The 23,799-nt window shown below is 42.3% G+C and overlaps 1 protein-coding gene across 1 annotated transcript; it reads right to left on the minus strand.

Annotated features, from left to right (window-relative positions):
- Positions 1 to 53: 53 nt before the first annotated feature.
- gdnfa (glial cell derived neurotrophic factor a) lies at positions 54 to 9,739 on the minus strand. The gene is made up of 3 exons (XM_005934714.3): positions 8,341 to 9,739; positions 7,261 to 7,494; positions 54 to 4,666 (listed from the first exon to the last, which is right to left on the minus strand). Exons 2-3 carry the CDS (start codon positions 7,466 to 7,468, stop codon positions 4,101 to 4,103), a joined length of 774 nt encoding a protein of 257 aa, XP_005934776.1. The 5' UTR covers positions 7,469 to 7,494; positions 8,341 to 9,739; the 3' UTR covers positions 54 to 4,100.
- Positions 9,740 to 23,799: the final 14,060 nt, after the last annotated feature.

Below are 23,799 nucleotides of genomic sequence, written 5' to 3' on the forward strand. Positions count from 1 at the left end.
TGCGGCTGTGGATGTAAAATACACAGCACACAGTCTTATGCTTTAAAAACAAAAAAACCCCAAACCTGTTTTCACTGGTTTCTTACAAAAAACATAATTGCAAGTACAGCAATGTTTATTATGTAAAACCATCGTTATGTTGAAAAGGTAAATTTCAGCAGTATCCAACCACATGTTAAACGCAGTATATGGAAGTTTACTCGGTATGCATCCCACGTACACATTTCATTTCCAGCGCTGAGCTGAGTCTTTCTCAAACAGCTGTTCTCAAGCTGAATGATGAACTTCCACAGTCGGATTCCTTAATTTCATTGTGTTTCACAGAGGTCCTGTTTCCCTGTGCATTCATACCTTTTTCTTTTCTTTAGCAATCCTTTGATTGACCTGGGTAGTGTCTAAAATCCTTCAACTGACAGAGAAAAACCACAACATACAGAGTTAATGAAAGCCACGTTTGTGTTCTGTGTACTGTGCATCTCTCTGGAATGCATCGCCTGCCTACAACGCACTGGCTTTCAAATGTATCTAGTTTGTAACAAGATTAGCCTGCATAATGACAAACAGGAGCCCCGCAATACGTGACCTGTCCACGGTGTGCCCCGCCTCGCGACCTATGGCAGCTGGGACAGACTTAAGCCCCGACCTCTAAGACCCTGAATTGGATAATAAAATGAATGAGTGAATGTCAAAAACTGTAAACTAATACTACACCTTTTTTTATCCAGATCTGGCTTTTGGTTCATCTTTTTACCAAGTGGCTTAGAAAGGGCTATATATGTAGAGCAATGTGTCCTAACTAAAATTATAAGAAGACAAATAAAATGTCTCTGTGTGTCCTGGCAAGCATCCTGTGGCCATGAAATGAAACTGAAGAACCAGAAGAAGAAACATGGATGGACTGAAACAGTGAGTGATGTATTTAAAAGCATCTAGAGAGGATACTGGCTTCGTGGGAAGAGGCTGACGTCAAGCTCTTCAGTAGCAGAGTCCTCAGTCAGCAGCGGGAGGTGGGGAGTGATTGCAGTTTGATTCAAGTGGGACGGTTGATCAGTCCGTCACTGTGTGAAAAAGCGTCTGGCACGCGAAAAGGAGAAGCTCTGTGTAGGCCTAAAGGTAGAACCTTTTATAGGCCTATAAAAGACTAAGCTCACTCTCAAATTCAAACATTTTTTTTTAATTACAGTACCATTAGTGAATATCTGGGGGGATGAATCTCTATTTATATTCCTGGTCAATGCAAATATTTCACAGACCTCGTTTTCATTGGAGCATCTTTCTGCTCAAGCAATGAGACTGAAGACAACCTCTTTTCTGCACTTAGAGGTAAAGAGGTGACCTTCAGGTTTGTTAAACAGCAACTAACCAGTTGTCCATTTAGGTTCACAGTAACCAGGCCGAGTAAAGGGATTAGAAGGTGCCATCAGGTATACATCGCGTGCACTCCTTGCGTCTGTGTCATGACTCACTATCTGTACCTCTGCCACCTTCTCATCGCCATTTACATATCTTCTCTGCACAGTGGAAACAGACTCGAGCAGCTTGATATACAGTCGGTGGCACTTTTCTGCTGGCTTTTGTTTACTGTACGACTCCCGGGCTCCCGTTCAAGAATTCAGAGCAGAAGGGGGATGCCACACTGCGGAGGCCATCTCTCAAACCATCCTCGCATTTCTCCCCATTTAACCCAAATTTTTCACCCTCAATTTTGCTTGATGCCTGTGTAAACATTACCCTGCAAATGAGAACCATCTGGCACCGGTGGATCATTGTCGTACATGGCACAATACCAGGAGACATTTTCATTTAATAGAAACAAGTTTAATTCTGTAAAAAGTTATAAAATGAATATTGTACAAAAATAAAGTTTGCCCAGAGCTTTGGTTCTGTAACACACAACAAGTGAGACGACATGACAGTTTGTTTTTTCTTTTCCACAGAGGTGATAGCGGAGTGATAACAAATGTAGTCCTTTTCTTCTAAAATTAACACTGAGGATTCCTTCGCATCTTTACACTTTTGCATCAAAACCGGGGTACTAATCACCGATGAGACGAGTGCTGCAGTTCACACTCTTTAATGTATGGTGTGGAAGAGTAGCGAGGTGCTCTGGAGGCTTCTGGGAAGCCTCCACATTCCCATCTGGGAAGGCTTATGCACGAATCAGTTGTTAAAGGGGAAGATGATCCAACTGATGAGGTATGCTGTGATAAAAGCTAGACTTTTTTTCCCTGTCTGTGTAGTATTTGGCCTAAATTCAGCTTGATGCATTGGATTTGTTCTGTGTGGGGGGATTACACAGTAAAGCTGGCCTGCTTGCTGATGGGTGGGCACAGATACCTTGGTCCCTAATCCGTGTTAACATCAAGACCTACTCGAGGGCTCTCTTTGTTCCACTTAAAACTACCCCCTTAACAGGGCACACAAACGCGCTTTTTAAAGAGTCTCCTTTCCTTAATGTATATTTCTTCCTAAACTTTGGGGACAGGTGGCTGGACGGGTTATTACACCGAAAAGCCCACTGAGCCTACCAATCATTTGCTCAGTAATTCCAAAACATACTCCTTTGTTGAGTCCTTTGAGATATTCATATCAGTTGTGTGATGACATCCACTACAGCAGCTAGATCTTCCTTAAACTGCCTTTGCCGGTGGGGATATTTGGTTAAGACTCATGTTAGAGGATCACTTTCAAATCCCCTTTGAGGATAAAAAAAAATAAAAGACCTGTCTGTCACAGCTCAGACAGAAACACGGCCAGCCCCGTGAACTTTAAAGCCTACTGGGACGGTTATCGCTGCAAAGCCTTTTGCTCAGATTTGGTGCGAGGCCAGGGCGAGGTTTCAGGTAACGCGTGCTGACAGGCAGAAATAGCAGCTTCTGTACTGTGTGACTCAAAGGATGGATCGTCAAAGGCACCTGCAGATCCTCGCGAGACCACACCGCTCTCGTGTCGACTGCAGATTGAAATTAAAAGTCGTTATGGCTTATGGCTGGAGTGACGCCGAGTCTGTCCTGGATTGTTGATTTTAAAAAAACAACACACACACACTTTATAAACAAACAGCAGCAAAGAATTATTTGCTTCCGCGTAAACATAGTGTTCTTAAAGGATGCTTTGAATGGGAGGCTGTACCCGGGTGACGTTTTCTCCCTGTCTTAGTGTGGTCACATTAGCGATAACGAGGTGAACTACTCAAAATGCAACAACAGATCAGCTCTATTTAAAAAAAAAGAAATCTTCTATTGGTCCCCTCCTCTGCTTCTCCATCTTTCCTTAACGGCTAACAATGATCATTTGGATCTGCTTGAGAAAGCCTGGAATCTAAGTGACATAAATAAGCTTTGGGATCGTGGGAGTGTTTTAACAGGTCTGAGTCAGCTTGCATGGTTTTACTTGAGAAAATGCTCTACTTTGGCATTATCCAGGACAAACAAAGCTTTAAATAAATAAAAAAAAAGACATTTTTTAATAAAATGGATTGAAATAAATAACAATAAGTTAATTCCATCTTAATAAATATACCTCTGACACACGTATATACTATATGTATGCATATAGGTTGGGTTTTATGTAGATGTGTTGCACAAAAAAAGAAGAAAAAAAGTCTTTGCTTAACTCCGATGGGGTTCCTTGGCTCTGAATGTAAATGCCAACATCCAGGCTGGAAGTGTTTCGATTGCAACTGAAGCTCGTCAAATCTCTGGATTCATCTACAGTCTAAAGAGCCAGCTGTGGAAAAAACAAAACAACTGATGTTTCTTCTACTCTCACCCTTTTTAGATAGCACAGTTGGCAAATCTGAAAGTGTAACAGTATTTAATCTTCTGCAAACTGGTGCACACCTGATACATTTTGTTTTGCACGTGTTTGAACAGTCGAGTATGGGATGAACGCACAGTTTCCTTTCAAGCTGCTGTTCCAGTGTCTTTCAGGCGGTCTCAGTACGCCTACCTGCTCCTCCTCTGATGACTACTGACAAAAACAACAACAACAAAAAGGAGACAAACACTCCCAATTTGACCTTGTGTACACATGTCCCTCTCCAGCGTGAGCTTGTAAAGGATATCCTTAGTCTGCTACGTGCCGCTCATGTGACTTCTTTAAACACACCCACACTTCCGGGCAGAATGCTTCTTCAGCGTGTGATACACCACATTGTCGTCCAGAAAAGACAGGTCGTCGTCAAACGCGATCGGCCGGCAGCAGGTGCGAGAGGGTGTATCCTTGTCCAGCTTTTTGTTGTGCGTGAGGTTGTTCAGGATCTTGTCGTAGTTGGTCTCTGCCTCAATACAGGGGCCGCTACAGTACCGGAAGATCAGCTCCTCTTTAGTCTGGTAGCCCAGCCCCAAATCCGTCACATTGAGGTGGACTTCCTTTAGCAAGCACCCCCGCGTCTGCACAGATATACTCTCTTTCTCCTTCCCTTTCTCACCTCGTCCTCTTTTGCCATTTCTACTCCCCCCTCGGCCCCTATTACGCCTCCTGTCGCCGTGTCCTCTCCCCTCCTCTCTCGCGCCTCCTGTGTTTGCCGCTCCTCTCTTTCTCTGCTCCTTCTTTCCCCTGGAACCGCCGCTGGTTTCCGAAGATCTCCGCAGTCTGCCAATGGTAGCCTCAATAAAATCCATTACGTCATCAAACTGATCTGGATAGGGACCTCCAATGTCATCTGGAAGAAACAGAAGGGAGATCTGCTTATAAAGTTGCTTTTATAAAGCTCATATCCAGGCTCCCGCTGACACTAAACAGTTTTCTGACATGTCAGCTCTACGATCATCAACTATATTGTAATTAATAATTTACTGTTTTGAAAGACTGCATGAGCAGATAAGATAAAATTTGATAGATCGTTGTGGGAATAGGAACACATCAACCACAGTGATAGTACATGACATTTAAAACATTGCACAACTAACAAAAAGACACACACACACAGACATGCGCACATTTACTGTAAGTAAGACATTATCTTACTTACAATCTCATCATTTTAGAATGAGACAGTCCAATCCAAACTTTGCCTGCTGGCACCTCCAAAAAGGTGCTTGCCAAGAAACTGTTCAGGCATTAGTCCTAAATAGTAATAGACATATGAAAATAGTATCTCTATTGTCATCTAACTATGTGCAGGAAGCACAATATTCGAATTTTCAGATGTGAAAAAATAACACTATCCGAATGTAGACTGTTTTTTTAGACAATGCACAGAAATACTGGCATATGTGCTGCTCAGACGCTCAAGAAGAAGTCTTGAGTGGAGGAATGCAGAGCAGTCCAGTCCAGAGCAGTTCAGACATAGGTTTACAGGTGCCCTGTTTTAACCTCTTCCATGATGGCTGCTGTGTGATGAGTTGGAAGCTGAAGGTCAGAGGTTGTTGTCAATTTCATTTTCAGTTTTTTTTCAGTCAGAGATGGGAGGAAAAAAATATAGGCATGCAAGGGCAGACTTGACCTCGGATAAATAATGCGGTTACCCCGCTGCCATGCAACCCTGAGTCGTTAAAGGTTAACTCTACAGCTTAAGTTAATCCAGCAGGCTTTCACACAGGAACCGACTGTATTGATACAGTAGGCACAGGCCAATTACACCACCTAGAGAGATGCATTTAAATCTCGGACGGATGTAATTTTAGAACGCCTAGACTTCAAAGGCCGAATAAGAGGAAATCATATGCTTTGACTCATTCAGATGAGGCAGATTGCAGTCTGCTCAAAACTGAAAACATGCACCAGCACAGCTCTCTGCCATCTGCTGCGAGGAGTGATGAGGACTGACTGAAAGGCTTGGATGCTGCACTGTTACATGTTGATTCTATTACAGAGTAACGTCTCTCCTGGTTGAGTGCCTGCAGCTCCAGAAACAGTGAAGTGTGCATAAAGATAATGAAGACATATTGCTCTCAAATGAAGAGCTCAAGTCAGCGTGGGTGTGTCACCAAGAGGTCAGGCCGGCAGTGTGTGATGTCTGGCAGGTAGTGTGGTGTGTAACAGCCTTTAAACTGCAGTATCTCCTATCGCTCCTCTTTTACCTATTTGTCTGGCAGAGCGCAGGCCATCTGATCTGCCTGAGCTTCAGAGCCTGTTGAGCCACAAATCTAATATATCAGGTGAGGTAGGGCCAATCTGTTTAGACACACCTACCCTTTGATTTAGACAAACCCCAGCATCTCAGATGACAGGCAGGGTGGCTACAGTTTACACCTGCTAATCGACTAGACTAGCAGCAACAAATGGGGGGATTCGCTGTGCAAACCTTGCCGGAGTTTTACAGAGTTAACAGTTAAGAAGTTTGCTTTTTAAAAATCACTGAACACAACAATAAGATCAGATCTAACCGCAGATTTTCTGGTGTCTGCAGCTTCTAGAACTTAAATGAAAAAGAAACAAGCTTTTTATCTTTACAAACCAAAAAGACCCATTCCCTCTTTGGATCTCGATTGTTGCTTACAGTATCTGAGCATAGTTAATGTACTTGGGTTGCACAGCAGATCAGTGATGTAACCCCGGCCCAAACAAAATATGAGGTGGCAGGACAAACTCTTGTCCAAATGTTCCATTCCTTATCTAGTTCTTGGCCGTGTTTCACGTCTGCGTGAAGATGTTACAGTGTCACGTTGATCCAAACAAAATAAATTCCTGCCCACTGTCGCTGTTAAAATGAGCATAAACACAGAACTCTCAGTCAGTGCTTCAAACTTTCCGGTGTTGTCTGTCGAAAATCCTCATGACCTGGCCCCTGTTCTCTAAACCACACCATAATTTCTGAGCTTTGGCAGATGGGTAAAGGTTACGGGTCTCTAAACCGCAGAGAGGCAGAGGTGAATATAAACAAAGGGAGAAGGGGGTAGTGTTGAGAATGACCCCATGTTTGGGACTGGAGCTGTTCACACTCTTATTCTTCCTGCTGGATTGTTTTGACATCCGTATGATGCAACCCAAAGTGCCAATAAAACGCAAATTAAGATCTTCCGTCTGATAACTAGCCTGTCTGACAGCCTTATCAATATGGGACTCTCCACTGTGGGCTCAGCATATTGCCTCGCTTATCACTGCGTGTGCTGTTTCCCAAGTGTAATTAGTCAAGGAAGACCAACATTACATATGCATCAAATCAAAAGGGTAATATGCCTGGATTATATAATGGTTAATTGCATATTATTACATTGACATTGCTTTGGACAAACAGTACATCTCTTATGTGACACCCATACAGCCTAATTACAAATTCAAGACAGACTACACATCTTACAAAAACATACTTACACTGATTCTCCTTTGAGATCTCCTGCAGTCGGTGGTCTTCACGCTCAAACGATGGCGCTTCGTCCTCCAAAGAAGGCAAGGGCACAGAATCACTATAGCTGCTGGGGAAATAAGTCCTCTTGGCTGGCTGAGTGTTTTGGTAGAGAGGCCTTGTAGCAACAGAGCTCAGGAGCAACAAACACATGGCCAAAACATCCCATAACTTCATCTTAGACTCAGTTCCTATGAAGAAAGCTGCAAACAAAACAAAACAAGATAATATTTTATTTTAAATCAAAACAAACTGATGGGTATAAAAATGGGCAGAGTGAATATGAGCCTCCTCTAGTTTGTAATGAAGTCAGCAAAGTGTCTGAAACACTACTGTTGTGGCCAGACCTACCCTGACTCATTCTTTATTAATAACTGTGTCATCATGTCAAGCAGCTTTGATCCTCAGTTTTTTTTTCTGTGCATGTGCCGTGAACGTGAATATCAGAGTGAAGCTGCCAGAAAATGTTGGTTCACATTTTTAAAAACAAAATAAATGAGCATATTGTGCCGTAAAAGAGCAAGAATCCACAAAAGACCACAAATGAAAGCTAAAAATAACAATGCAGGAATGCGCAAATCTGTGCGTAAAAGTACTGTTTTAAATGCGTGATTAAATAGAAAGCTACTGATGGCAGACTGGTTGTATTTATTCACGCTGCGTTAAAATCAGCCAAGCTCTTACTACTTGTGAGAGACTGGGAGGGTGCGCCTCACAGGAAAAAAAATGCGCTGCTTAAAGCACGCATCGAAGCATTTTGGCAACGATTGCCTAAATAGTAGTGTGAGTTGGCCAGATGGCGAACCCCAAAGCTTACGTGACTCTGTCTAATGGCATGTTGAGTCTGCAGCAAAACTAAACAGTTATGCATAGATAAATACTGGCTCAGACATACAATACAAAAGTTCTACTGTCTTTATACGTGTGAAAGTCCCGTCGTTCACAGTCACTATTTGTTTTTTATCTAAATGCGCACAGACAATCCGAAACTATAGGCAGTATTTGGTGTGACACTCTGAAATGAGAAAATAAAAAAAAGACTTACTTACCTTAAATATGGCCCATGCAGACCTGAAACTAGCTCGGCTTTTAGTGGTAAAAATCCAAACAGAAAACGCCACTCATTTGATGTCCCCAGCTGATTCCGCTGCGTGAATCATTTCAACAACCCCAGCACGAAAATTTCCTTCAAGCGAGTTCAATTTCAGTTTGTGTCCAAGCGGGAGAAAAAAGGCTGCAGTAACGCACCAGCTATGTTTTTCATATTCGGACTCAGCACACCGACCATCCACGCGCCTTTTCACACTTCAGAGTCCAAAGGTAGGTGCTGAACAGAGCGGACCAAGTGCCACTGCGCCTTGGGGGTACAGTTGCTGCCGCTGATTAATTGGATGCTACGTTTCCACGTTGGAAATCCGAGAGAGGGCCACCATCTCCAACTGAAAGGAGTCCAATGAAGACATCAGTGTCTCCAGCACACGAACACGGCGCTAAAAAGTGCGCAATATGTTTGCCAGAGTGCCCGATCGTGTAGTCCGACTTTTGATATAACAGTCAAGAACCTCTCATATCCAGAAACTGCGTTAAAATGTCACAATCGCCAACATTTTATACAAATCTCGTCAATGTAAACAAGAAGCCCGGCGATATTTATTCTCCATATTCTCCAGGTCAGCTGGTGTCTATGAACCTCGAAGGGTGTCCACACGCATTGTCTTCATATTGGACTGAGGCACGACAGATGTTTGCGCATAACAACGCGCCGGGCGCAGAGAGCAGTTTGGAGAGATTTATAGTTAAGTGCGCTCTGACGTTTGGGGGCAGTTGGTGTCCGCCCCTCTTTTATAGATCCCTGCAAGAGCAAACAGTGGTCCACATATCTCTCCAAACCACCCCTGGAGCCGTGTTTGGAGGAGCGCGGTTTTCAGATGTCTTGGGGATTATGTCACACATCCTGATGTCCCCGGGTTAGATTTCAGTAAGCGGAATGCGATTTAGAGATGTTCTGTTGCGATCCATGTTTCTAACCTGATCTCCTCACTCTGTGCGCCTCGGCGTCAAGTTCCGTCTCACGGCTACAGCACGTCTCAAATGTGAGGTTACTATCTCACTTGTTATTTACTAGAACGAAATTGTAAATACCAGCAGACACTTAGCTCATGCACATATTCGCAATTTCTCGAACTTCAAAACTTGTTACACAGAAATTACATTCACAGGTTAACAAATTGGAGCATTTTGTCATTCAATACGCGGTTTTATATCCAGGTGAGCTCAGGCCAACACCACGCAGACCACACAGAAAGGACGCTGCACTATTTAAGATATGGCACCCGAGAAAGCCTTTCCATCTCCTCTCATGATTTACAAGCTTCACTTGCCTTTTATCTAACGCAAAACTGAATTCCACCAGTAACCCAGCCCTTCAAGAATTAAAGTAATTTTGTGTTCGTGCGCCAGGAGAGACCCGCTCCAAATGCAGCTAAACACACTTCCAAGAAGCGCTCTGGTTTTAATTTAACACGTGAAATGTTGCTAATGGCTGTTCAACAAAGGGAAGAAAATCTAGCGCTGTCACTTCGAATCCACGCTGACCTGTCTGCTTCTCAGAGGTATTAAGGCTCATATTTGTTTGCTCCTGGTCTGAAACTTCTTGTTGATACATGCTTTCATTCAAGCATTTCTGTGCGCCCTGCCCAATTCTAAAGTGTCTGTATGGTACTGAGCCAAGTCTTCATTGTATGGATTCCTCTCTGTCATGTTCTCGCATGGTTTCATTGTATTAAATGACAGCCGTGAACGGTTCATTTGTCATCATACAATCTTCTCAATTCACATGTTATTTTTGTTTACAGTTTTATAGTGAGTCATATTGGAGCTCTTAATTATTTTATACAAGGGCAAGTCTCTCACGTGTGGTTCTTTAATGTTTTAATGTTACGATCTCTTCAAAAATGGCACATAGGCCACAAATGAAGAAATTCCAAACATAGTTTAAGACTCCATATTTAAGCTTTATATGCTGGCTGATGCTTATGTTCACATTTGACAATGTAACACAATCACACAAATCTGCTCATCTATGAAATAAAACTGAATAACATTTTTTTTAAGGTCAATGGAAAAAATCAGACTGTCAAAAAAATGCCACTGTGATGTTTTCCTGCCTAATTGTTCACACTGATCAAAACAGGAACAAGCAGGTGTAGAAAATGAATGAGAGACAGTCGGTGCTTATGTAAACAGGCTCAAATGTACGGATGTAATGTGAACTTGCTTTGAGCAGATTACAATAAAAGACTGAGTCACCTAAAAGCGGAGCCACTTGCTAGACATGCACGTTCAGTTTAGGGAAGGAAGTTGGGGGGAAAAAAACAATTACACTACATATTATCTCATATTTGTTATAAAAGCAATTACTGAATAACATATGATTATTAGATTAATTACATGTTTTGATCTTTTTTTATTTATCTACCACACCCTTACAAATGGCTACTACACTGCCTACAACTACTACAACTACTACTACATGCATGTACAGGGTCCACTTGTACCTTAAAAATTGAGTCGCTCATCCATCCATCCATCCATCCATCCATCCATCCATCCATCCATCCTCTTAACCACTTATCCAATTAAGGGTTGGAGTGGGGGGTGCTGGAGCCTATCCCAGCTGTCACAGGTAGTTGGTGTACAGCCTCGACAGGTTGCCAGTCTATCGCAGGGCTAGCACATTAGAGGTGATACACACAGAGTCACCAGTTATCCTTACATGCATGTCTTTGGATTGTGGGAGCAAGCCGAAGTACCCGGAGATACCCCATTCAAGCACAGGGAGAACATGCAAACTCCACACAGTGGGTGGCTGCATGGCCGGCGTCATGGTGCATGGTTAGCACTTGCCCCTCACAGCAGGAAGGTCACAGGCAGCAGAGAGTCTTTCTTTGTGAAGTTCGCATTGCATGGAAAAATTATTCAACAGCATTTTTTTTGAGTTGAAACTGACAGAGCAGATTATTCAACCTCTGTGTATAATTTTTATGAGCAATTATTAAGTCCATATTTAATCATTAGATTCGGTCAGTTACATATGCCTAAAAGGGTTAGAGAGAGAGAGACAGGTCAGGACGACAAAGTCATCATTAAATTAAGTACATTCTCATTTCTAATGTTTCTATATCAGTAGGAAGTACGACACATGCCGTGTAACACCATGTCATTATTTATTTAACAGCAATCAAGCCAAAATGCACAAGCACTGTGTGAAAAATTAAGTAGACCTTTACTACTTCTATAGGAGTGAGGAGGGCAAGTGTCAAGTGTCATCCACGTGCTGCTAATCAAATGCAATTGATTAACTGATCATCAGCAAGTGTGAGCACCTCTATAAAAACAAAAGTTTAGGAACTTTATAAAAATTGTGTGAATTCTGGAACAAGACTGATGAGCCCACAGTGGAGATGTTTGGACATAATGTACAGTGTCACATTTGGCAAAAACCAAACACAGCATATCAGCACAAACACCTCAAATTAACTGTCAAGCACAATAGTGGACGGGTGATGATGTGGGCTTGTTTTGCAGCCACAGGACCGGGGACCCTTGCAGTCCTCAAAACAGCAATGAACTCCTTGGTATATGGCTGAAACTGGGTCATAAAACAGGACAATGATCCAAAGCACAGCAACAATACTATAATAGTCTAAAATAGAAAAGAGTCAAGGTGACACAATGGCCCAGATAAAGTTCAGACCTCAAGCCGACTGAAATGCTGCAGGACCTTTGTGGCAGAGAGCTTTGCATAAACAAATACCTGCAAACCTCAATGATCTGAAGCAATCCCGTGAAGTAGAATAGGCCAAAATTGCTCCACACTGATGTGAGTGACTGATAAAGTCATACAGAAAACAATTAGTGACCCTGATTGGGGTGTTTTTGACACACTCTCTGCATTTTTGAGAACTTTTTGTGAAATGCCATGTGTTGTTGTTCAAGTCGGGTTCAGTTGACCTAAATTTAAGATTTCCTGATATGTAAGATCCTAAAACTGACAGAGGCCACACCTTCTCTTTACCACGACTGTATTAATGCAAAGATACTCTTCAACATGAGAGCCCTGATGTGTCCGGCACTGTGACGTATGTTGTGCTTCCTGCCACACACTTGGTGTATGCAGATCTCTTAGGAGATACTTTTACACGTCACTGCGTGTGACATCGCAGGCTAGTGTAGGACACGGCCTACTCAGAGATATGACAGACAGAGACTGTATTGTTTATTGATATTGTCACTCATGTCACCAAAGGAGTCCTCTGTGACCCTCCTCTGCCTCACACAGACAGAGCTGTGAAGATAATGATTACTGAAAATAGACCCATCTTAGAGAGATCCTTTATGTGAGAGTGCTGCACTGTCTGTTGGGTGTCAAAAATCCCCCGAGCTGAATGCCTCAGTGACTATAATAAATATTAATTTGTTAGGAGACGAAACGTGAGTAAGCTCAACGAATCACCACCACATGGGGTGTGAGGAAGAGCGTCGTCACTCACACAGAAAAGCCTCTTTCATTATTTGTGACACCCACAGAATGGGCGCATTAATGTTTGATGTCACGTCTCCGCGCCGCACTCGACGGGACCTCAGATGGAAAATACCCACGAGTCCCCACAGAGTTTATAAGAGCATCTAACAAAGCTCACATAAACAAAACCACATCACGGCATCTGCTTCAGTTTAGCGACAAACTGTGAAATAATAATAATAATAATAATAATATGAAACAAATGTCACATGTGGCTAATCGGCTTTTATTTCTGTCTTTCGGGATCCTGTCTTCTCGTCATCTGTATCCACCGATGACTTATTAGATTTAAATGGCTGAAATTATTGAAAGAAAAAAAAAGGAAGTGTCAAACAACTCGCAACCTGTTCATAGTGCTGTTCATGTTTTCTGCCTCTTGACTTTATGAGCCATTGTTGCGTGCCTCATGCAGCCAAAATGGGATACCTGTGGCTCTGTTTCCAACTAAACTTCTAAATAATTAAAACGCATAGTGCACTGGGACAAAACAGTAAAACACATTTTACTCAGTTAACAGTCTTATTTAAGGATTTGCTTTAGGCAGAAGGTTAGTGCTTTGTTTGATCCACCCTAATATATTCACGATGAGGTCAGTATTTGACCTTTGTCAATGAAAGGCTTCGTTTGAGAAATGAATGGGATCTTTTCCTTAGACTATTTAGTACCAAGAGAGCATAATTAGATTTGCCATGGTTCATAACTTCAAAATAAGAGTTATGGGAATAAAATATGACAATATCAGTGCTCTGGTGTTTTCCAGAAAAAGCAGCAGGAACTCTTTTTTGGGGGTTGGAGCAAAAACAGATCAAAATCATTGAATGCTCAACTCTTTTTCAGAGGAATGTAACAGGTACACAAGGTGCACTGTAATGAACAGGTATTGTCATGATCCTGGAGTTTTGTGCATGTAGCAGATTCCTGAGGTTCTCTTCAGGTTTCCTTTGTTTCGTTTGGTGTTTTGCTTGGTTTTCTTATTTTCAGGTGCTCTGTTTGATTTAGTCAGTTTGAGGTCTTTTAGTTCTAGTTACTGTTTATAGTTTTAGAATTCAGTAATTATTCATGTCATGCTTTACTTTGATATTTATGTGTCTCTGGTGTTTAGTTTTTCTTCCTACCCTGTTTGATTGTTCTTATTGTCTACACTAGTGTCTTGTTACCCTCTTGTGCCTGATTCCCTGATTGCCCTGATGTGTATAAAAAGTTCTGTCTTCATTGTAGCCTCTGTCAGATTGTCTGCTGGTCTGCAGTCCTCTTACCTGTCTGCTGGTTTTTGGAAAACTAATATTTGGATTCCCCTTTGCTTGTTGCTGTTTTTGGACTGGAGCTATCATCTTTAAAATAAAGCGCTCCTGTTTTCACTTTGAGCCCTGAGTCTGCATTTAGGTTTTTAACCTCACAATCTATGGTAGGTATACTGTACGTACAGTGTTGTGAAAAACGGTTTGCTCCCTTCCTGATTTCTTAGTCGTTTGCATATTTGTCACCCTTAGTTAAGGTCAGAGTTCATGATTCAACAACAAGTGGTAAGTGGACTGCGCTTTTCTACCTTGCTTAAGCACTCAAAGCACTCTATACTACAAGCCTCATTCACACAGGCACTTTTTTTCTATGCCTAAGTGCTTAATATCTAACACACCGATGAACGGATCAAGTCGGAGTTCAGTATATTGACCATGAATACTTTAGCATGCAGACCGGAGCAGCCAGGGATCACATCACCAGCCTTCCGACTAGTAGAAATTAGTTTCACAGCACTGTAAATGGTTAGGTGGTGGAAAAATATAAATTACAACAAAGTGTTTGGATGCATGCGTAGTTGCTTTTATTGAGACTGTGGATAAAGTAAATCATGGAGGATTATTAAGCACAACTTAGCAAGAAGACAGATACAATATCTTCTCTACAGACCTGTGACAAGTCCTCAGTGCATACCTCCATTACCTAATGCCCATTAAACACCAGGGCAGCTCTTCCTCTGTGCAAAAATCTGCTCTTTAGCACATCTTAATATTTTTCTTTAAGGGCTATTTTTGCAGCTCTGCCTAGAAGAACAGCATTCACGAGTCACTTCTTTTCACTTCTGCAGATTAAAAGAAGGATTAAGTGTCCAAACTGCATTATAGCCTAGAAAACTCTTCATGGGTGTCCCGTAGTTTGAAATATTATGTCAAACTGTTGATAAACTCTAATGATAAAGATCTCCCTTAAATTAATGTGAATAATAAAAAAATGAGAAGAAGGGTGTTTAACACTGATCATCACAAGCATGAAGTTAAAACAAATAATGTTAAAATAACGCCTGACTCACTGTGTTTTAGACAAATTTATGTTTTCAGTGCATGTTTGACAGATGAAATTTATTATTGGGTTCATGAGAACACTTTGCCAGGATGAACATCAGTATTTGGCAGCTACCCCAGAGACTGAATTACAGCTTTTTTTCCCTTTTTTTTATTGATGCACAGCAAACAGGGAAATATACCCTGAAACAAACAACGTGTTTAAGAAAGACAGGCTGCAGAGTAGGTGACCAAAATGACCAACTTTAGCTTGCATTTGAATTCCGTGTTTGTGCAGAAAAATCTGATTTGTAACAGAACTTTCTGCAATTCATTACTGCAAGAGTACAAATGTCTTATGTTCCCTTTTACTGTCGCCGCCCTTTGCACATTAGCTCAGACTGGATATCGTTGTACTTCGGGCTCTTGTGTTGATCTGTATTCCGAATGTAGTGTGCAGAAGTGCCAGTTATCTGCCAGAGTAAGCTTATCTGTCAGCGGGCACAGAGGCCCGGTCACCCTTGGCACAGAGACAGAGAGACAGGGAGCAGGTAGTCAGGGCAGATATGGAGGGATTCGCATGGCTTTTAGCTTATCCATTAGGACATGCTACAATTCCGATATGGCCCCCCGCCAAATACCCAGCCATTGTGGCACTCAGCGCAGTATTTCCATCTGTTTCACTCATTGCTCAAACATTGTACGAGTATTTGTTGGCATCGTTCACAGATAGATTGTATGCATGCAAAAATATGTGCTAGCATGAGTGTGTGTGTGTGTGTGTGTGTGAGTGCGTGTGTGTAAATGAGATCACTTGGTACTATCAAAGTGCAAGCAGGCCTATGACACGATTATAAATAGAAGGGAGGAAGTAAGGAAGGTTAAATCTCTCAGACACAGTTACTAAACGAGGAGCCATTTAAAAACCCGCATGTCCTGTTAGACCTTTTTTTTAAATTTTTATAGCCAAATATTCAGCTAAATAGTCTGGCCACGGCCACACAAGAATCCAGTAAGAGGGAATTTATTGAGCCATGACATAAACAATTAAGTCTAGGTCCTTAGAGTGCAGCAGAAAGCAGTGAAAGTTGTTGATGTGTAAGCATTTACAACACTGCATCCCACAAATCTTTAACCACCTACTCTATTTTTTTCTGCGAGTCAAGGCTGGACAGATGGGGTACATAGATGCACTTCTTGGCTAGGACCCAAACCAATGAAACTCGCCAGGAGCATCTGCATTCAGCTGTCTTTGCTACAAATGCAGAAAGGAGAAAGAACTGTGTGTATTATGTATTGTACGATCTGCCATATGTGCAAACATATGGGGCAGCAAGGATGTCTCAGTTAGGCTGATAGAGTTTCTCAGCTCTTTCATTTCTGCCCTCGATCATCCTCCTTTCTTGCTGTAATCCTGACTGCTGATATTTACCTGGCATGACTTTGACCCCTGACTTTCGGCAGCTGTCAGTGGCGCCCCTCTTCGAAGAGGGGACATGTGGAATACTAGCAGTCCTCCCCAAGGTGGCACGGTGTCAGACTCTATGCTGGCTTTACGGTTTTTAGTATTCAAAGAGCGTCCGCCGGAGCCTCCTCAGACTACATTACTAAATAAACAGGGCAGGCTAAGTGTTGATCATAACCACTGAGCAAACATAAAGCTCCCCGGGGAAGGGACACTATTACATTGCTTGTTGTCCATTTGTTTAATGTGTCTGTATCAGTTTACAGATTCGAACTGAGCTATTTTGTTTATAACCTCAGGCCTCCGTGTCCGCTCCTTTGGCCGCTGTGCTAAAAGTGTGCTGCATGCAACTTGTTCTTGACTTACACGAGACCCACAGACGTATCTCAATGAAACAAGGTCACACTAATTGGAGGAGGAAGTGTTGAAGATGTCTTTGGGAAGTGGCAGCAGGGTTAGAGAATGATACCAGAGAGAGTCAGATCCTGTATCTGCTCTGGTTCCCTGTTCTAATCCAGCCTGGTATGTGTTGAGATCAGAACAGGTCCCTTTCACCGCAGCCATCCGGCGGCTGTGCAGTGGGAGTTGCTATGTCTGCAGTTCCCTTACTGCTGTGCACTAAGTAACAGACAACAGTCTGGTAGACACTTGAACTAACAATCAAGTTTGCTAAAAGAAACTGAGGACTAAGAGACCCAACAGAAACATTCCCACAGTCCATTTCAAGGTACTAAACCCCAGGAAATATGGCACTAGACAGCTGTGTGTTCCCCTTGATGTATTTATATGTCAGCCGCTTACATAAATACTCTGTGTCACACATTCACACTCATACATACAGGCCTGTGTAACTGCACACATTCACAGTGAACACACACCGACACACAGGCATACAGTGAGGCACAGACACTAACACACACACGTATCATGCTCCCTGTCAGTAAAACCTCAAGGATATTATGTCTCTCTAGGCAGACGAGACAGTTGATCACAGCAGCACAACCACATGATCACTTTGATGTAAATCACGCAGCACCGTCAGCTTGAAAACTGCTCAAAACTAAAGCACAAGACAGAAATCTTGTCCACCATCAGCAGCCATAACATTAAAATCAGGGATGATGGTTAGGACACAGATGACGTGAATAACTGCAAAACCTTACATCCTGGAATTCATTCTGTGGCTGCTACATTGGCACTTTCAAAACAAATTTTTTCCTGATGTTACTGCACTTCCCCAGCAGGATAATGCACCACACCACACAGCAAAAACTACTAAGTAACACCTCAGTAACACCTCAGGGAACACATTGGAGAGCCCATTGCACTGACCTAGCATCCAAACTCCCCAGATCCCAAACCAATCAAGAACCTGCAGGATGTGCCCGAACAAGCTAGCCACATAGGTCCCACACCACAACTCAGAAACCATCACAAAGACCCATATCTATGCCTCAGCAGGCCACAGCTGTCAGTAAGGCACAAAGGAGAACTATACAATATTATTATGCATGTAGTTCTATTGATTGTTATTGTCATTTTTAACATGTATGCTTTATGTATGCTACTTAGCACAGTTAAAATGCATGGAAGGATTTCTCTGAGTGAAAATGCCTTGTTGATGCCAGAGTTTGAAGGAAAATGGTTAGATTGCTTAGATATGATACGAAGGCAACGGTAACTTGAAGCAGGTGAGTTACAACAGCAGAAGACCACACCAGGTGCCACTCCTGTCAGCTAAGAACAGAAATCTGAAGCTGTAGTTCACCCAGGCTCACCATTATTGGACAACAGAAGACTGGAAACATGTTACCTGTTTCTGCTGAAAAATTCAGATAGCAGGTTTCGGAACTTGGTGTACGCAACATGAAAGAGTGTGGGGGATATTTTCTTGAGACACTTTGGGTCGCTTAGTAGCAACTAAATGCCACAGCCTACCTGAGTATTGTGGCTGACCATGTCCATACCTTTATGACCGTGCACGTACCCATCTTCTGAAAGCTGCTTCCAGCACCATGTTGAATCTATGCCATGAAGAATTGAGCCAGCTCTGAAGGAGACTCATCTTTTATCACTCTTTTTTTAAACACACTGCTCACGATGCTTTAAAATGAGCCAACACTCTGCTTTATGACAAGGCAAGTAATGAAAAGAGTTTGAAGTTTTCTCTCATCCTTAGATGACTCACTGCCGTGTATGATCCACCCCATTCTTGGCCTTGAAGTTAAACACTTTAGTGATTACCAAATAAGCCTGACCTTCATATTCTCATTCCAATTTTTATAATTAAGCATGATCATCCCAATATGGAAATGGCAAGGTTTAACTAATGGAGCGAAGTAGCCAGTGAGTGTATTTAAAATCAACTTACTAAAAGGGGAAAAAAGCAGAAAAAATATTTTAACATATAAAAACATATGCACAGTAACAAAGCCATAACACGATCAAGCAGATCAGTCAGTGGGCCACCCTGCTGATGTTCTAACTGCTTCTGATTCTGAAAAGAATCATACATAGTTAAATGTTGCCTTTTTTTGTGCATTTAACTGCATATTCTGCAAATACATGCAGACTCCTTCTGCAGTTACAGGTTTACCACTTCTCAACTATGTAATACACTTTGTCAGCAAATGATTCTGAGTGACTTATATGCATCAATAGGTAAATAACTTTTTTTTTTTAAATCACAAATTGTCCCATAACACAATCGGGTCATTTCAATACTGAAAGTCGAAAACTACACCCAGATGCACACCTTCACTAAACGAGGCTCTCACACTGCAAATGTTAGAAGTTCAGATTTTAACTGGACCACCCATGTGAACACGAAAAAACTCCTGGTGCTGCCAGGCAGTCGAAATCCATTAAGGACACATGTTGGCAAAAAGGAGGTGAACCTTTCCAGACCTAAAAAATATGACTCAGGATCATGCTAAACAGGATGTGGCATTTCCCGGTCCTTTGTATTCTGCTACCATTACATTACATTACCACTTTAACACCTAACAGACGCAACGATAAGGAGAATTAGCACACGCTGTTACTCACTGTTGTTATTCTTGTGATGACATGAAAGATGAGCGAAATGTGGCAGCAACCTTGAACTTTGCTTCATAACAAATGGCTTCCAGTAACAAACTAAATGGAGCATACGGAGAGACAAGTGAATATAATGCCATGATAATCTAATCAGATCACTTGGGTGTAGAGGTTATGGGAAAGAAGACTTGCAGTGTCAATGTCGTTCCAAGGTTAAATAAATTAGTAATAGCTATGGGCTGCATGTATGGATCTTTGGATCCTAGACTGAATCAGACGTAAAGTACTACTAAATATCAGAATCAGAATACTTTATTGATCCCTAGGAGAAATTGTGTTAGTTGCAGTGCAGACAATACAAGAAGTAACAAGTAGCACAATATATACAATATATACATACATGTAAGTCACTTACTAATAAATATCTGAAAAAGAAAGAAGAGCATGTGCAAAAAGGGTGTAGCTATTGCAGTATACAGTGTGTTAGGTGGATGAGTTGTACAGGGAGAGGGCCACAGGCAGGAATGATTTCATGTGTCGTTCAGTGGTGCTTTTTGGTAACTCACTCACTGAACGGGCTCCTGTGGCTAGCCAGCATGTCATGAAGTGGGTGGGAGGAATTATCCAACATTGTCTTTATCTTGGACAACATTCGCCTCTCCGTCACCACCCTAAGAGAGTTCAACTCCATCCCCACAACATTGCTGGCCTTGCGGATTAGTTTATTGAGTCTGTTAGCATCAGCAACCCTATGAACTAAAGAGTATGTTGTAACCAACTGGAAAACACTGATCGACAGAGTTTGGCTCAAAGATCTGGAGTGATAACGCATAGTAACAAGAATAGGAATCAGAATATGACAGTCGGGTTTATTTGGTATTATTTACGAAGGTTTCGAGCTTCAAGGCCAAGAATGGGTTGGATCATACAAGACAGTGAGTAATCTAAGGATGAGAGAAAAGTTCAAACTCTTTTCATTAGTAGCTTCGAGTCTACCCGATAGCTGGAGTAGCGGCAGGCTTATCCTTGAGTTCACAGGTCATGCTTCAGGTGTCACATGCTGAATGGCTCTGGGCACAGGTTTGCCTATCATCCAGCTTTCAAAAAGTCAAGTTTGTAAAACACAGCATGGACTCATTTCGAAGCATCGTGAACAGTCTGTTAGTAAGCGTGATAAAAAGATCGAAGGTTTGTGGGACACATGACAACTTGTGAACTTTATCATGACTGAAACAAGATAATCTGGCATCGTATCGCACATCGCTCCCATTCCAAGACACTTTATCAGCTTAAGCCCAAATCTGAAAGCGCTACAGCTGTCTCTTTGACCTGTGACAGGTGATCTCACTGCAGGTTAGGATGCTGCGCCGGCTCGTGTTACTAACAATTGGCATGCGCGGGTTTGTGCGTGGAATCACGAGCAACGCCGCTGACACGCTGAAACAGCTGAGAACACTATGGATGAACGACAGCCTCTTTAATGGATGATAGACAGATAAACGTATACATGCTTATACGTATAGAGAGCCAGGAGGGTGATAGATAGACACACACTACATGCATCTCAAGGCACAAGTAAGATGTTTGAGTAAAAGAAAAAGCTTGCTAGTTGGATCTTTTGTGGTGGATTGTCGTTGAAGCAAAGGATCACTTATCCAGTTCTTGCTGGGGATCAACACACTCATGAATTCCTTTAGAAATGTTTTTCTGTTGTTTAAAAAAAAATTTCACCAAAGGCATAAGAGTGCAAAGGGCAAAGCTTTGGAAAGAGATGACTATCATCTTTCCAATACATTTCTACCGAGAACAGAAGAACTTCGGTACCTGTCGCATGTGCATAACAGAGAGGTGTCAAAACTGAAACGTGATCGGAACGTCTGACAAAGGGGAGGCTGCTATGAGGGATCAGTTCAGAGAGAGACAAGCCAGGGTCTCCACAGCAGATGGGCGCTTTATCGTGACCGCCGCAGGGGGAAAAGAGCCCGAGAAGGGAGAAACGAGACCACAAAAAAGGCTGGAGACATGGCTGGACCGTGACACATGTCCCACTGTGGAGGGGGGATTTTATTCACCTGGCCTTTGGTGTGTCATCGTGTTACCAGTCCTGTCATGAGCCTCCACCCTGTCCGCCTGCGCTGCATTGTTCTGTGCTGCACGTGGACAAGTGAATAAAAGAGGAAAGATAATGAAAAAGAGAGGAGGGTAGGCAGTGGGAGTGAGACACATTTTGGCCCATTGTTAGTGCTGTATTTTTTTTTTAACACGACTAAAGTGAGGGATAATTCTGATCAAAGGCGTGTATATGATTGCTCTGGTAGGTTTTGAGGAGAGTGAATACAGTGGAGCGGGGGTGGGGGTGTGTGGCTGAGGTACCGTGGAGGAGTTAAAAAAAATCATAGTGTAGAAACATTAATGTCATACTTCATCATGTAGCTCTTGAAAAGGCATGCCTGAGGAGAGCTCACTGTGTACCGCACCTGGGGTATGTTTTTAATATCATCCAATGTCTGTCACCATCTGTTTCGCTCAAACTAGGTACGCAGTGTCTCCTGCTTGTATCTGGGACATCAAGACATCTTGTAGCCTTTGTTATAAGTTTTGATGTGCTTTCACACAATCATAAAAAAAGGAGAGAGAGAATAAGTCAGTGATGATCTTAGGAGAAGAGAGTGCCTTATTCATAACACACCCCAGATGTGCTTAATCCCAGAATAAGCAATAGGTAAATCCAGTTTTGCTGTGCTGAATCCTTTTTGACACTGACGTAAAGACGAACCTTCGCTTGCACTGTTGAGAATCGTCATCCTTGGAATTAAAAAGATCAGACGGCAAAGGTGAAACACGAGTCAGCCGAGCAGATCTGCGCTGCAAACATAAAACAGAGGAAAACCATAATACGCAGAATTTACACAGCACTGCATGTGCTTCAACTTTCAGTCTGACCTTGTTTTGACTGAGATATTTATAATATAAACAAACTCTGTTACAAACATATTACAAGTAATGAGTAAGAACACAGTCCCAGAGAGCTCCATGTCAAATAGCTTTGTAATAGAGCTGTTTTTCTAGGAAGGACCCAAAACACGCACACACACGCACACAGACGCACGCACACACTCACAAACACACACATACACAGGTACTGTACTTGACTGTTTGTGCACAATAAATACACCTAGAGGTTCTTTACGGGGAAACAGAGAGAGAGCTCTGTGCCAGCCTCCTGGAGGTGCTGTGAGATCAAGAACAGCCTACCTCCAGGTGGTAAAACTAAGCTTTCAGGGGTGAGAGGTCACCAACACTGGAGTGGTCACACACGTGTTGGAACACTATTTACAGCTGCAGAGGCCCACCTCAGACCACCTACAAGTGCTCTTTCACTATAATACTGTAGGTACCGAGGAGGCTATGTACCTCATGGTCCACCAGGTGGTAGTAAAGGTCCGCGCGGAGCATCTTTTTTTATCTGACATCCTAAAACGAATGACTTCCATCAGCCATCAGCCACATGACAGTGTAGCTGTGGTATCTCTGAACTCTGATCCTTGACTATATAAGCAAAAAGCCAGTCAGGCCTGCACAGACACTGATTTCCCTGCAAAATGAAACCACAGCGTAGCTGGATGTAACTATAAATGCGTAAATGGGAATGCAAGTGTATGCATAACTACGACTTTAATTTTAAACAGGGTCCGTAACCTTTGGGCTCTTGTTCAAGGTCGCTGAGAAGTCCAGGTCAGAGTCAGAGTGTGGCTAACAGTATTGGAATGCCTGCTGGTTGTCTTGAGCAATGAGGCACACTTACTAAATTTATTATTCAAATAGTTAAAATAGAACTAAACTACGCAACATGAGAGCATCATCTCCCGTTCCAGTGCCGTGAATAACCTTCGATCCTTGATCTGTAACCACTGATCATACTCAATTACACTCCTGCAGGTCCTCAAATTCCAGGTTTGATGAAAAGATATGCAATGAATTAGATATTAGCTACAGCTAAATGTAGCGCAGATGACACAGAAATTATTTATATGACAAAAAAAAGTACAGTGTGTATTTTAACTGATCCTTTTATCACTTTTTATTTTTTGTTCAATAAAACATATAGCATATAGTAAACAATGAATCTGTAAACGCCAGC

Source organism: Haplochromis burtoni, unplaced genomic scaffold (genome assembly GCF_018398535.1).
Source record: "Haplochromis burtoni strain Fernald_Lab_line unplaced genomic scaffold, NCSU_Asbu1 Contig_182, whole genome shotgun sequence".
NCBI classification, from domain to species: Eukaryota; Metazoa; Chordata; class Actinopteri; order Cichliformes; family Cichlidae; genus Haplochromis; species Haplochromis burtoni.